Source organism: Chaetodon trifascialis, chromosome 3 (genome assembly GCF_039877785.1).
Source record: "Chaetodon trifascialis isolate fChaTrf1 chromosome 3, fChaTrf1.hap1, whole genome shotgun sequence".
NCBI lineage: Eukaryota > Metazoa > Chordata > Actinopteri > Chaetodontiformes > Chaetodontidae > Chaetodon > Chaetodon trifascialis.
The window spans coordinates 31,589,301-31,602,883 of NC_092058.1; the positions used below are offsets into that span (position 1 = coordinate 31,589,301).

The 13,583-nt window shown below is 38.5% G+C and overlaps 1 protein-coding gene across 4 annotated transcripts in view; it reads right to left on the reverse strand.

The window, feature by feature from the left end:
* cadpsa (Ca2+-dependent activator protein for secretion a) overlaps positions 1 to 13,583 on the reverse strand; it is a 335,946-nt gene that overhangs the window by 38,916 nt on the left and 283,447 nt on the right. For 3 of the 4 annotated variants that reach the window (XM_070958180.1, XM_070958178.1, XM_070958172.1), the window contains 5 exons: positions 11,458 to 11,613; positions 9,551 to 9,698; positions 7,695 to 7,769; positions 4,164 to 4,247; positions 3,448 to 3,480 (listed from right to left, as the gene is read on the reverse strand). In XM_070958180.1, coding sequence (XP_070814281.1) covers positions 3,448 to 3,480; positions 4,164 to 4,247; positions 7,695 to 7,769; positions 9,551 to 9,698; positions 11,458 to 11,613 — 496 coding nt within the window. Of the gene's footprint in view, positions 1 to 3,447; positions 3,481 to 4,163; positions 4,248 to 7,694; positions 7,770 to 9,186; positions 9,202 to 9,550; positions 9,699 to 11,457; positions 11,614 to 13,583 lie in introns of all 4 variants that reach the window. The other variant, XM_070958164.1, reaches the window with a different exon arrangement.

The following is a 13,583-nucleotide window of genomic DNA, read 5'->3' on the forward strand; positions in this document are numbered from 1 at the left end:
CCAGGGTTGAAGCACCAACAATATCTAATTCTTAATAAACCCATGTATAAATGGTGTATATGGTTGTCAGTCTAATTTCACATAATAATAAGAAGAAGAATACAAAGAGCAAGAAGTGTTACACAGTGTTAAACCACTGTGAGAGAATTGAAGTTATATTTGGTTCACACAATAAGACAACCTGAATCATTAAATTTACCAGTTTACAAGACAAATTGTTTATATTATTGCAACTACTGCAGAAGATTACGTTGTTAGAGGCATCAAAATCCCAGTTACGTATTAATTTGTCAGTGTCTTTAACATAACTGCTTTTATGATAAGTCTGATTGATTGTGGTGCAGTTGAAAAACCAAGAATCTAAAACTTGACAAAATGTAGTCTAAAAGTGAGTTTTTGAAGATAGGCTGCATATACATTGTATTTTGACAACATTTCACTGACTATGTTTAATATTTACAAATGTTGAAATATAGTCATTAAATGCTATTGAGCAAAATTTACAAAATAGATATTTCAAAATGTACAGTCAGTTTGAACCTTGACACCTTTTAAACTGCAAATCCCAAAAATCATTATTACTCAGTTGGTTTATGATTTTACAATAATAGATTCATGAGTAAACTATGTCTTATTGGTCTGATCCATATATTTTCATCTTAAATAGCTGCCACCTGCATTTAGTCTCCAGGTTATAACCAAAGAAATATATTTGTAAGTCAAATGCAACACAAGGAAGCATTCCTGGCCATTTTTCTCCATTAAGGATAATTCAGGACTGATAAATAATGAATGAGTGGATTAAACTGAATAAAATGTGTATATGTATGTAAATGTAAAATCGTGTTAACTTCTTGACTTCTTTCTCCACTCCTGTTTTTTAAGATAACAATCATGGTCTGCATTAGCAGGCATTCATAAATCTAGCTCCTAGATTAAAATGGAGGCTCTGATCTTATTTACCTATTGCCAAAGTTAGACATAATATCGGAGCATCGTTGATAAAGGCTTTTTTTCATTCCCAGTGCATGTAGTGGACACACTTAGAGTTGGCTTAACTAATTCTATTCAACTGTTTTGGAACCAAAAATTCTTGAGTTTCCCATCTAGGGTTAGTCAACCCCAAGTTCAACTTTAAACCCAGAGTTTGTCAAACCTGCCTCCTGAAACAGGACCCTGGCATTTATCATGCAAAAAATTCTCAACAATTCTCTTTACTTGAGAATTGTTTTCCACAAAACAAATTGAGATTTGAGGTTTAACAAATGTGTGGATTACATGTCCTTCCTCATAAAACATTTAGGCCAGTTTTGAAGAACATTCCAAAAACTGCATGGTTTTATAAAAATGTGTCTAAGGACTTTTAAAAACAGTGTCTCAATTGCTGTGTACTGGACAGTGCTGATAAGTTTATTTTTCAACAGTAAGATGTCCCACTCAGTATATGTCTTGGTCATAGCTCTGCAATAATTAAAAATGTAAGATATAATGTAAGATGTAAATATCTATGTTTAAAAAAGAATATTAGGTGATAAATGATTTTTTTTTTTATTTATTTATTTATTTTTAATTTTTTAAAACTGAGCTTATAGTTCTGCCAAATAATAGGTCCAGTTAATCAGTGGAACAGTGTGAAAGCACTTTATATCATGTCATCTGTACAATGTATGCAGTATCAAATTAGGGACCCTCTCTTAAAACACTGCTCCACAGTAAAACTAGATTTAGAATTAGACTAGATTTAAATTTACAGGGTACATTTATAAAAATACAATATCGGGATAGTAAAATATGTGTGTGATTCTTAATAGCTAAATGCAGTTGTAAATAAATTTAAAATCACTTCTCAATTTAATGAATATAAAGGGAACACTATTTTCAGGCTCTTATTCCAGTGCAATCTGCCAAACCATGCACTCATGTTTTTAGTTTACATTTGTTTTCCTATAATATCCACTCCTGACAACTTACGCATGATAAACATTTTTATGGATCTTTTTAAAACTGAAAGCACTACGACTTTTTATAATCTGCAATCAAAAATCAAAACTATAATCTGTAATCAAAACTCATCATTCTAAAACCTCTACAAAGCGTTGGAGTAGTAAACCCAAACACAAGCAGAGCGTGATATTTCCTCCAAAATTAATACAGAAAATTAGTAACAGATAAATTTATTTTGCAGGAGACAGGGTTGCAGCAGCGGCTGGCCCATAGGGGGCACTGTGGAGTTTGGAGGGGAAAAACATCTTTTGAGGTTCAATCAATGTCAGTTTTACTTAATAGTGTGTGTGTGTGTGTGTGTGTGTGTGTGTGTGTGCGTGTGTGTGTGTGTGTGTGCCTACATGCAATTTAAATCATTTAAACAACATTTCCACCAACTGACACTCCTTAAACAGTGAATTTCCACTGACAGACAGCGTATCATTCTCTCATGGGGCGCTTGGCAAAGCGTCCCTGACTTGCAGCTAAATAGTCAATCCAGTTATGGTTGCTAGGGAAAAATTATGAATAATTGGTCTATCAACGTCACCAAATTGAACGCCCCAACTGCTACGTAAAACGTGTGAAGGTTTAGGATTGCTAGAGCTACGTGAGGAGCCAGTGATAGGGTTTTTTTCGAAGTGCGACTCCCAGACTCTGTCCTACGGGGGAGAAGAAAATACGGCAACGAGGAAGAGAGATGATGGCGATGACGGTAACAACTGGAGTTCAAGAGCAGCTTCCATCAAATTCGGTGAAATCACTATTAATGTACCCTTTTGCGAGACGGACGACAGAGGAAAAACTTCTTGTTAAGGAGCTGGGACCCGACAAGTCTGAAATCGACATTTCCCAGCAAACCAAGGAGAAAGATACAGTTTTTGAGTTTTTGTCAGAGCTGGTTTAACCGTTAGACGTGGCTGGCAGGTTGTGGTGCAGCCTATGCATTTTTCTGTTTCCCCTGTATCCTCTTCAGAAGTGACAAATGTGATTCGACTTGGACAAAGACTGGACTAACTGACTTAAAGCACTTCTCCGAATGGATCAAGAAGCATGAGAGATCCAAAGTTCACATGGAAAACTGCGTAAAGCTAGCTGTGTTCGGAAAGATTAGCATAGCAATGTAGCTAGATGATGGGCAGCGCATTGCTGTAAGAAGGCACAATGAAGAGGTAGATAAAAACCGTAATATTTTATCTATTTGATAGCATAAAGTCTATTATAGCTGTAAATTGTTACTTTTTCTGTGAAACTGTTAACTGTGAAATTAAATTATTATTGTGGAACTGTAGTAATTTTCCGGCTGTTCATTTGAATGCTTATGCTAGATTAGGCAGGGAAATCTGTTAGCACACCAGCCCCACCAAGAATTTTTTTCAGCCGCCAATGCTGGGTTGATAAAGAAGATGATTAATGCATTTAAGCTTCAATAAGTATACACACAGACAAATAAGTCACACTTACAGGGACGTCCACATACTTTGAGGCAGCTTTCACCTTGACATAAAGGAGAGAGGGATGTCAGTGAAAAACAGTGGGGACCCCAGCTGTAGCACCACTTTTCAGAACACAAGCTGCCAAGGTGGCACTGTACAGCCTGGATTAATGCCTGCTGAACTGGCAAAAGTAGTTCGTGATAATTTTGACTGCAAAAGTGCACTTATAAATTCAGTAACCTGGCTTTTGTCATGTTTTGGGAAACCAGTCGAGTTATTAAGACATTTAATGAGTTATCATTACATTTTACATTACGTTTTTTTTGTTAAGGTAGGGATTCAACAACAAGATCCATCTTCTAAATTCAGTCATCTTAACACAGTATGGTATCCCAAGAAGTGCCAGTGAAAATGAAGAATATTATCATTAAAAAAAGAAACCCAGAAGTAAAAATGAAAATGTTCAAGATATCTATTATAATTTATCACTACATTGTGAAACTTCATGTACAGAGGCACACAACCATTACAAGTATGGTAGGTCAAAGTTAAATTTTGAACTGCTAAGGCTAATATTTAGAAGTTACAATTTCTAATGTTGTATTGTTTTCTCTTCCAAGCAAACAACCTGGTGCACTGCACTAGGAAGTTCTCAACAATAATAAAGCTGATGAGTTATCTGCTGGAAGGTGTTTCAGAAATTAAAGAACAATTATGTTGGAAGTATGTATTTGTGATACTTACTGTGAAAGAAAGGAAGGAAGAGAAGAGTGTTCCCTCATCGTATCTGGAGAGCTTGGCTAAGACGCTCTCTAAAATGACCATGAACTAAGAAAGAGAAGAGACAAAAAAAGCAGGGAAATTACTTTTCTTATGGAAAGGCAGTAGTGCCACAAAATACTAATAGTATACAACACTCAAAGGTCTTGTAGTTCCTTTCATTTGTGACCATTATTACATTACTGTGTTAAATTATTAAAACATCAACCTCTAAGCAGTAGCCTGTTTTGTGGTCATTCTGAGTCTCTGTGTGGTCTTTTTGAGTCTCCTTGAGTGAATTTGTAGATTTTTTTTTTTCCCTTTGGCGTCATTTTGGGTCTCTTTGTGGTTGTTTTCAGCCTCACTGAGTCTACACTTGCAGGGCAACTTGGAGATTATCTGTGTGTGAACCTCGTAGCCTCACTACTGGTGTCCCTCTGGGTTCTGTTCTGGGTCCCCTCCTCTTTTGCCTTTATGCCAAATCACTTGACTCTGTCATTCCTATGTCAGCTATGCACATGATACTCCACTAATTCTGTCTTTTCACTGGCTGAAACCCAGATGGGAGCACAAATCTCTGCATACCTGGCTGACATCTCAGTGGATTTCTGCACACCACCTAAAGTTCATCTTTGACATGACTGAGCTGCTCTTCCATCCAGAGATGGCATCTCCAGTCAGTGACCTCCTCAATCCCACTGAGAACTCGGTGGTGTCCTCAACACAAACATCGTGACAAGAACCCACTCCTGCAGAAACATTCTCTATAATGTCCAAAGGATACGTGTGTCCTCTCTTCACTCAGAAAGAGCTGCAAGTTCCGGTCCAGGTTCTTATCATCTTACACCTTGACTACTGCAACTTGGTCCTACTTATGTGTCTGCATGTGCCATTTTACCTCTGCACCTAATACATAATGCGGCAGCCCAGTTGGTCTTCAACCTACCCTATTTTCCCTTACTACACTTCTTCTCTGCACCCTGCACTGGATACCAGTGGCTGCTGAAATCCCATTCAAGACACTGATGCTTGCTTACCATGCTGCAAATAGCTCAGGCCCATTCGACATCCAGGACATGGTCAAACCGTACACCCCAACCTGTCCACTATGCTCTGCTCCTGCAAATCAGCTTGCTACTCCCTCACTATGAGGGGGTGCCAGCTACTGTTCAACAAAATCAGAACTGTTTTATGAATCCACAATTGTGGAACAAGCTCTCCATTGACATAAGGTCAGCATAAACTCTTCTTTCGCAGAATCAAAACTCATCTGTTCAGACTCCTCTTTGGCCCATAGAAAAAAGTCTTTCTCTATATTATTATTGTTTCTAAATGTAGACTTTGGAATCAGTTCAGTTCTTATTTGATGAAGATGATGCACTTTCATGGTTCTTGCAATCTTAGGGTTGTATCCTAATGGTTGAATGAATTTGCTGTAAGTCACTTTTGATAAAAGCATCAGTGAAATAAATGTTATCCAATTTAATGTAGGTGGTTTGTGTCTGTCATTGTTGAGTCTCTTTGATGTAGTTTTGTTCCTCTTTATTCAAGGTTCATTTATTTGTTATTAACTTGTTCAAGTCTGTTAACACAGACTTGAACAATTAAATGCAACTTGTAGTTCTTTTATGCAACACAAGAGTGCAGAGGATGAGTTGATGAATTTTACAGCTTGAGGAAAGAAGCTGCTCTGTTGTCTGGTGGTATGGCAACTGTACTTCTGTATTGCTTGCCAGACAGCAGCAGGGTAAACAGGCTGTCACTGGGGCGGGTATTGTCTTTTAATATCCCTTGGGCTCACAGCAAGAAGGTCGCAGGTTCGATTCCCGGGTCGGGCCTTTCTGTGTGAAGTTTGCATGTTCTCTCGCCCGTTGACAGCCGAGATAGGCTCCGCGACCCCGAAAGGGATAAGCGGCATAGAAAATGGATGGATGGATGGATGTTTGATAGGTACCAATGATGTTCTGGGCAGGTTTAATCACCTGTTGCAGTGCCCTCTTAACCTGGCCTGTGCACATACCATGCTAATCCATAATGTTTCCAGTCAGGATGCTTTCTATTTCTCTTCTGTAAAAGTTGTCAAGAACTTGTCATGGGAATTTTGCTCTCTAAAAGTTCCTTAAGAAATACAACGGGTTCTGAAGTGTCTTAACAAGCGTGGAGATGTGAAATGACCATGACAGGTTCTCTGATGCTGATTCCCAGGATCCTAAAACTGTTCACCTGCCCTATGCCAGATCCATTGATGTAAAAAGGGGTGTGGGTTGATGCCTCCTTTTTTTCTGAAATTAGTGATCAACTCCTTGGTTTCCTGATATTGCGCAGTAGGTTGTTCTCTGTGGACCACTATGCAAGATTGTTGATTTCCTCCCAAGATCAATTCTCATTGTTGATTGTAATGTGGTTGATGATGGTGGAGTCATCTTCAAACTTCACATAAGAATTCTCTCCATGTTGCAGTCGTGGGTGTACAGCAATGAACAGGAGGGGGCTAAGTAAACAGTCTTTTGGTGCCCTGATGTTCAACACTAGGGTGGAGGAGGCGCGATTGCCAATCCAAACTGTCTGGGGTCTGTTTGTGAGGAAGTCAAATTCCCAGCTGCAGTGTGTGGTGTTCAAGCCCATAGTGCTAAATTTTCTTTGATTTCATGGGGGAGGTTATATTGTATGCTATATGCAGCTGAAATCAACAATCAACATTCTGATGAAGGTGTTGTTTCAAAGTGTGTGACAACTGAGTGGAGAGCAGTGGAGATGGCATCCTCTGTAAATCTGCTGGTGCTGAATGAAAATTGATGAAGGCCTTGGTTGGCTGGAATGTTGTTATTGATGTGCTGGTGAGTCAGATTCCCAAAACACTTCATCAGAATGGAGGTGGCATTAAACACTACAGACTTTAATAATGCATTATACTGGATTACATTTATATTACACTTTAGCGTGACAATCAAAGCACTTCAGTGAAGGGGGCAAGCTCACCTCAACATCTACCATTGTGTAGCACCTATCTGGGTGGTGCACTGCAGCCATTTTGCACCACAACATTCACCACACATCAGTTTAAGGTGGAGAAGGAGGGAAATCTTTGAGCCAGTTACCCAAGGGGGATAATTACTGTAGGTAGCCAGGTGGAGAAAGTCAAGTTGGACATTTTGCCGGGACATCGCTGAACCTTCCATTCTTCACGATAAGTGCCATGGGATTGCTTGCCTTATATCTTTGATGTTGTTGAGGTCTCTATCCAGTCTCTCCTGATGTCTTTGCTTTGTCTCCTTGTTGACAGCTTTAAGTTTCATTATGGCAGCGTTGTGTGCTTCCTTTTCACCTTGTCACCATCTTCTTGGCTCTGGATAGTTGTAGTCCTGTTGTGATATTGTTTTGTGTCTTTTTGCAATTGTTTTGTGTCTTTGTGGTCATTTGTGTTTCTTCGTACTAATTTGATTGACTTTCCAACAAGAAGTGTTCACAATCACTTCATTGCAAATTTATTCAAATTTCTATTCTACTATTCTCTACCTTAGCAACCAGCAGAGTTGTCATCTCCTTCACCGTTTCTTCAATAAGATTGTCAATTTGAGAATGATATTGTCTCTAAAGAGGAAGAAAGAAAACATGTTACTCTTTTCATCCACACTTAATAACCCCACATCGAAGTGACATTAAAGGGAAACACTGGACATTTTTTTTATTAATGTACACCAACTTCCGTAAGATCCATAACACAAGCAACACTAGCCTCATTCATGATTCTTAAGAAAGTAAAGTTGTATGTTACTTACGTCTTACGGAAGCTCAGATGAGAAGCTGAGTTTCATCACTCAATGCTTAGTGCATAGTACATATAGCTAATTTAGTAGTTACAGCTGTTATTTCAATCTGTCAGATACATATTAGCCAGGATCATATACTGAGCATCTTTGCCATTTGCCAAACATTTCTTTCTGGATGAATTAAGGTCTATTTTATCAGTACACTAGACTTAGTGTACACTGGACAGCTGTGTTTTTTAGGCAAATATAAGACTTTCAATGATATTTTTTTCTTTTTGTTAGCAAGAATGTAGTACAGAGTGCATTTCTTTAAATTGTACACTACACAAATACTGTATGGAATGAATCAAACTACATTTCACCACAGCAATGACATCCCTTTTGTGATCAAAACCCCTATATTAAATCTTCAAGGATTTCAACAGTGTACTACAAGGATGTGAGGATTGGAGAGTTAGAGGAAGAGATGGTTAACAACACACGTTAGCTAAGCACAATACTAATTACTATTATAAAATTGCAACTGCTAAATGGAGATGTAGATTGGACAACAAATCCATTTTTTTCCTGTCTTTTTTTCTTTTTAAATTTTTTTTTACATCAAATAATCTTTCTATTCTTCATTTAATTCATCTGTTTGTGTGCACTAGAGACACTGTTTGTTTGTTTTTTCTGGAAAAATAACATTTAAATTTCAGCTAATTGTTTCAAAATGTTATTGTTTGAAAACATTTTATTTTGGCCTACTTCCTGAGGGATAATATTATTAATTTAATAAATCTTTTTTTATTTGTTTGTTTTAGATGCATGTAAATTAATGCATGTAAAATTAAAAAAGTGTTTTATAACCATTACCGAGACCCCCAAGGTTCATCTCTAAAGAAAGGATTGTCAACTGAAGGACTTTGGAACAATTTGTCCTGCTAAAGAGCTGCTGTCATAGAAACTCAGAGGCAGTAATACTGCGAGGAATCCTTTTGTTTAGCCTTGTAGCACCAACAGAACAGAGAAGGACTTCGCAATAATTAATTCATCGTCAGTAATTGGTATCAGTCTCGAGATTCTGTGAACTATGAGATGTCTCACTTCTACCCCATGTATATTCAATACTATCTACACATATGCTAATGAAATCCAAACAATTCAAGTGGAGGAAGACAGACAGGGAAAACTGATGACTAATTATACATGTGGGAATTGGAGGGTGAGATTTCAATTGAATTCATAGCCACACTTACCCAGTCTCGAACAAACTTTCACAAGACAGAGAGGAGAAACAAAAGCAGCAGAAAAGGAGAAAGATAGAGGTGACATGGCTCATGTAAAATTATGTGGGTACTGCAAAAGTAGTAGGAAACAAAGAAAGTAAGAAAGATGGATTCAGGTAACAGAGAGGGCAAAAAAGTGACTGAAAGATTTTCCCACATTCATCTGCTAAGGCCATTCACGATGGAAACACAAATAATGTGTTTTCATTCATATCCAAAACCTTGTGATCTTTAACTTCTATGAGATTTAAATTGCATAATGTGTACTGAGAAGTCAACGAAGGTTCAGACTTTTAAGTAACATTAAATGACACACACATTTACTATCTCCTACCTCCTGTCCCAGGTCCATGGCACACAGCTTGGCTGACTGGGCCTTGGCATCCACCATGACATTGAACATGGTGCAGATGGACTGCGGCACACGGAAGTCTGTGGCTCGGCTGCTCTTCTGAAGTTTGGCCTCAAATGCTGCCCGTGTCCTTAAGAGAAGAAAAAGAATGCACAAAACTAAAGCTAGAAGTGCTAGTCCCTCAACTCACCCCACAGACTGAATTAACAATAAGAATAAACATTTGTATAGCACCTTTCATACAGGAAACGCAGCTCAAAGTGCTTTACACAAAAAAACAGAGAAATGGACAGAAAATGATTGTCATTGATAATAGTAGTAAGATAAGTAGAGAATGCTGTGCAAGACTAAAATGTTTATTCATATTTTTTTTAATCCTATCACTCTATTTGTCTATTAATTTCCCAGCATGCATATGTCTTTCTTTGGAAAACGTAGGCCCCACCCAGGTTGCTAAAATCTACTATGGACAGTAGCAGAGAAACTATATTTACTCAAGTACTGTACTTTAATGTGATTTTGTAGTACCAGTATTTTACACAAAAACTCCCATTCCCATGGCATCCCATTCTTCTTGAAGGGCGGCCCTCAGGTCATTGAGTTTCTGGGGTACAAAGTTTCGAGCCTCTACACAGCAACTCAGCTGATCCCATAGGTTTTCTATGGGATTCAGGCCTGGAGAAAGTACAGGCCACTCCATCTGAGGTACCCTAGTCTCCAGCAGCTGTTCCCTAATGACGCAACCTTGATGAGCTGGAGTATTGTCATCCATGAAGATGAAATTAAGCCTGTATTGTTTATGCAGGGGCACAATGACTGAATTAATGATGTTATTCAGGTAGTATGGGCTTGTCACTGTACCATTCACAAAGTGTAGGGCACTTCTGTGTTGACTAGACACACCTGCCCACACTGGAACACCACTACCACCAAAGGCTTGCCTGGTGACAACAGTGGCTGATGCATAGTGTCTCTTTGATGTCTCCAACATCGTTGGCAGCCATCATTTCTGCTCATCGTGAATTGACTTTCATCAGAGAACAACACTGAGGCCCACTGGTCCCTCGTCCAGTGTAAATGCCCCCTGGCCCATGCAAGACGATGACGCCTATGCCTGGTGGTGTGGTCAGGTACCCTTGCAGGTCATTTAGCACGCTGACCACGCTGATGTTAACGGTTTGGAAAGGTCTGACGTGACACTTGGGTGCCTCTCACCTCCCTTAAATGTGCCTGGAGTTGAGTGGCATTCATCATCCGGTTCCACAGGGCACTGATGTCGAAATGTGAACAGCATGATGAAGAGGACTGTTTAAATACCAATTCTAATTGAACCAGGAAATGCATTCAAAAGTTTAGAAAAGGTCAAAATAAGTTCACCTGTAAAGGTTACAGTACATTTTAGGTTCAACCTTTAAATTTGACCTGAAAGCCGAATATCCCTAAACTTTTTGTGAGTAGTGTACATATATTCATTTGTATATTGAAGGGAAATATCGAAAAGAAGAAAGAAAAGAAAATAAAGGTCATCTGGCAAAAAGTTGAACCAACATGCAACATGCATGAATGTGTAACATGCACATTCCTGGTGGATTGCTTTGTAATGTGAATGCCGTATTGCTGCTGTTCAACTTGCAATCATTGCAACAAAAGATAAAATTATTGCTTCCATAATAACATTCCACAGTTGGACCATCCTGTCTCACAGTAAAATAATAGTAGTGTTTTGGTATCCGATAAGCCTTCAAATTCACGAATCTGTCACTCAAAGTGGACGTCCTGCATAGTGATTCATGTGTCACATGTCCATGTAACAACTGCAATTTCTACAAATGAATAATTACAGCTATTTGCTTGCAATCAGACCCTTACATATTTAAACAGTATATTACCGTTTTATACAGGATTCGATCATGTCACTGGACATCAGCTTCAGTCGGGTCTCCAGGTGTTTGCCAAACTCCTCCTCTGGCCAGTGGAGATCTCTGATGAAGGTCTGCAGAGCATCCAGCTTCCAGAAGAGATCCTCTGATGTCCCTGAGCCATTGCTGCAGGGCCACAGGTCAGTATTTAGTATTTTGAAAAGAAGAACTTTGAAAGTGGGAAAGCTGTTGGTTGTACAAGAAATGCTTGAATGGCTTTTTTAAATTCATGCAACAGGTAAAAAAAAATAATAAAATGAAAAATTTTAACTGCTTTCCACTCACTACAATGATAAAACATAATGAATGTTGAGCTTTTTTAAAAATACTGTTCTCAGATGGACCTTTGTGGATCGTGTACCATGTGCAATGTGTAGACTGGATGCACTGAGGGGAAGCGGGATCCATGCTCACACTGTTTTAGACACTACACTGTGAGCAAAGGTGAAAATTTATGCACGTTCCATTTTGTTATTTACATACAATGCAATATTAGAGTTAGACTGTGAATGTGTGGGTGCAGGATACTCATCTTTGTACAGTAGCGTGATAGTTAATGAAAACAGTACTGGGTATAGAGTAGGAAAGACAAAACACTGAGTGTGTGCTCAGAAAGAAATCAAGACTGCGTTCATTTATCCATCAATGTGTACTTCATTTAAAGTTAATAAAAACAGAAATGAGGAAACACACATGGTAAGTGTCTAGACGTATTCTTTACTGTTTGTGCAAGACTTTTTCAGGTTTTCCAAGATGTGTGGAAACCGTCAGGTTGTTAATGTCAACTGGGAAAAGTTTGGGTAAAGTGAAGGAATGCTAGGACCAGGATCAACAGCAGCCATTACTTCCTTCAGTTGCTCTAAACTCAGCCCACTCCCAGCAGACTGAAGCACAGTACGGGGACAAATTCAGACACAAGGGGCCCCTCCCCAACCATCCACCCCAAGAAAGTGCAAGGACCAGGGTACTACCACATCAGGTAACTCGGGGAAAGACTTTGGAACAGAAACATATGAAAAGATGCAAGGTCATAACTAGGACAGTCACGTCTGAGGTCCGGTCTGAGTGTAAATGCTTTTTGGTTTGACAGAGACAGTATATTGTGTTGATTGATGCTGATGAAGCAGCAGAAGTAGTACTGGAACTATATTCCATAATATCTGAAGCAGAAAATCAAATACAGTCATTAGAATTTTCAGAGTGATAATAAGCAATGTAAGTTATTATATATCTAAAAATGTGCCATCATCAGATCAAAATTTTAACTTGTCCAGTACTTTGGTTTTTGACAAAATACCACCAAACTAATGACATTCCCATCCAGGCTCAGCTGTATTTTATGTTTAGTGCTCATTAACAAGTTGTCACAGTGAGTATATTAGCATGCTGATGTTGCATAGTAACATTTAACTACACACAGAACCACTAGCATGGCTGTAGACTGTTGTTTACATCTGTAAAACATTCAGAATAAACAATGTTTGTGTCATATAAATTAAGTGCATTAATAACAATGGGATGTATTATGAATGGAATAAAGATGAAATACAGAGAATATGACAAGAAACAGGTGCATGCAGAAATGATGAAAGAGTAAAAGTGCATGTCTGCTTGTCTTAAACTTCTCTATAGAACACTTCTTATTCACCAAAGCAGCATGCAGAACATATATCATCAGTGTTAATAATAGGTAAGATCTTTAGTTGCTCTCTGGTTTGTACTTTCTGTCTCCTTGTTATGCTTTTGCATCTTTCCAGTTCATATATAAAATACAAATGAGGGAGTGAAAATGCTGGGATTAAATTTCCAAGTCGCTGCCTTCTCCATCCATCCACACCCACACACCATGCCGTAACGTTGGCATAAACGTGGCTTTGGGCATCTGTAAAACCCAAAACATTGGCAGCAAACTACCGCTGCTATGTAGGTTGTTTAGTAATAATTTCTGCATTCTTAAACCTGCCTCCACAAGGACTTGGACTTTTCTGACAACACTCCTGATCATGGAAACTGCTGATGAAACAAGTCTATCATCTGTGTTGGTATCTTTTCTTTGCCACCAAGTGACTTAGTTCAAGGCTGATATTTTTGTAGTT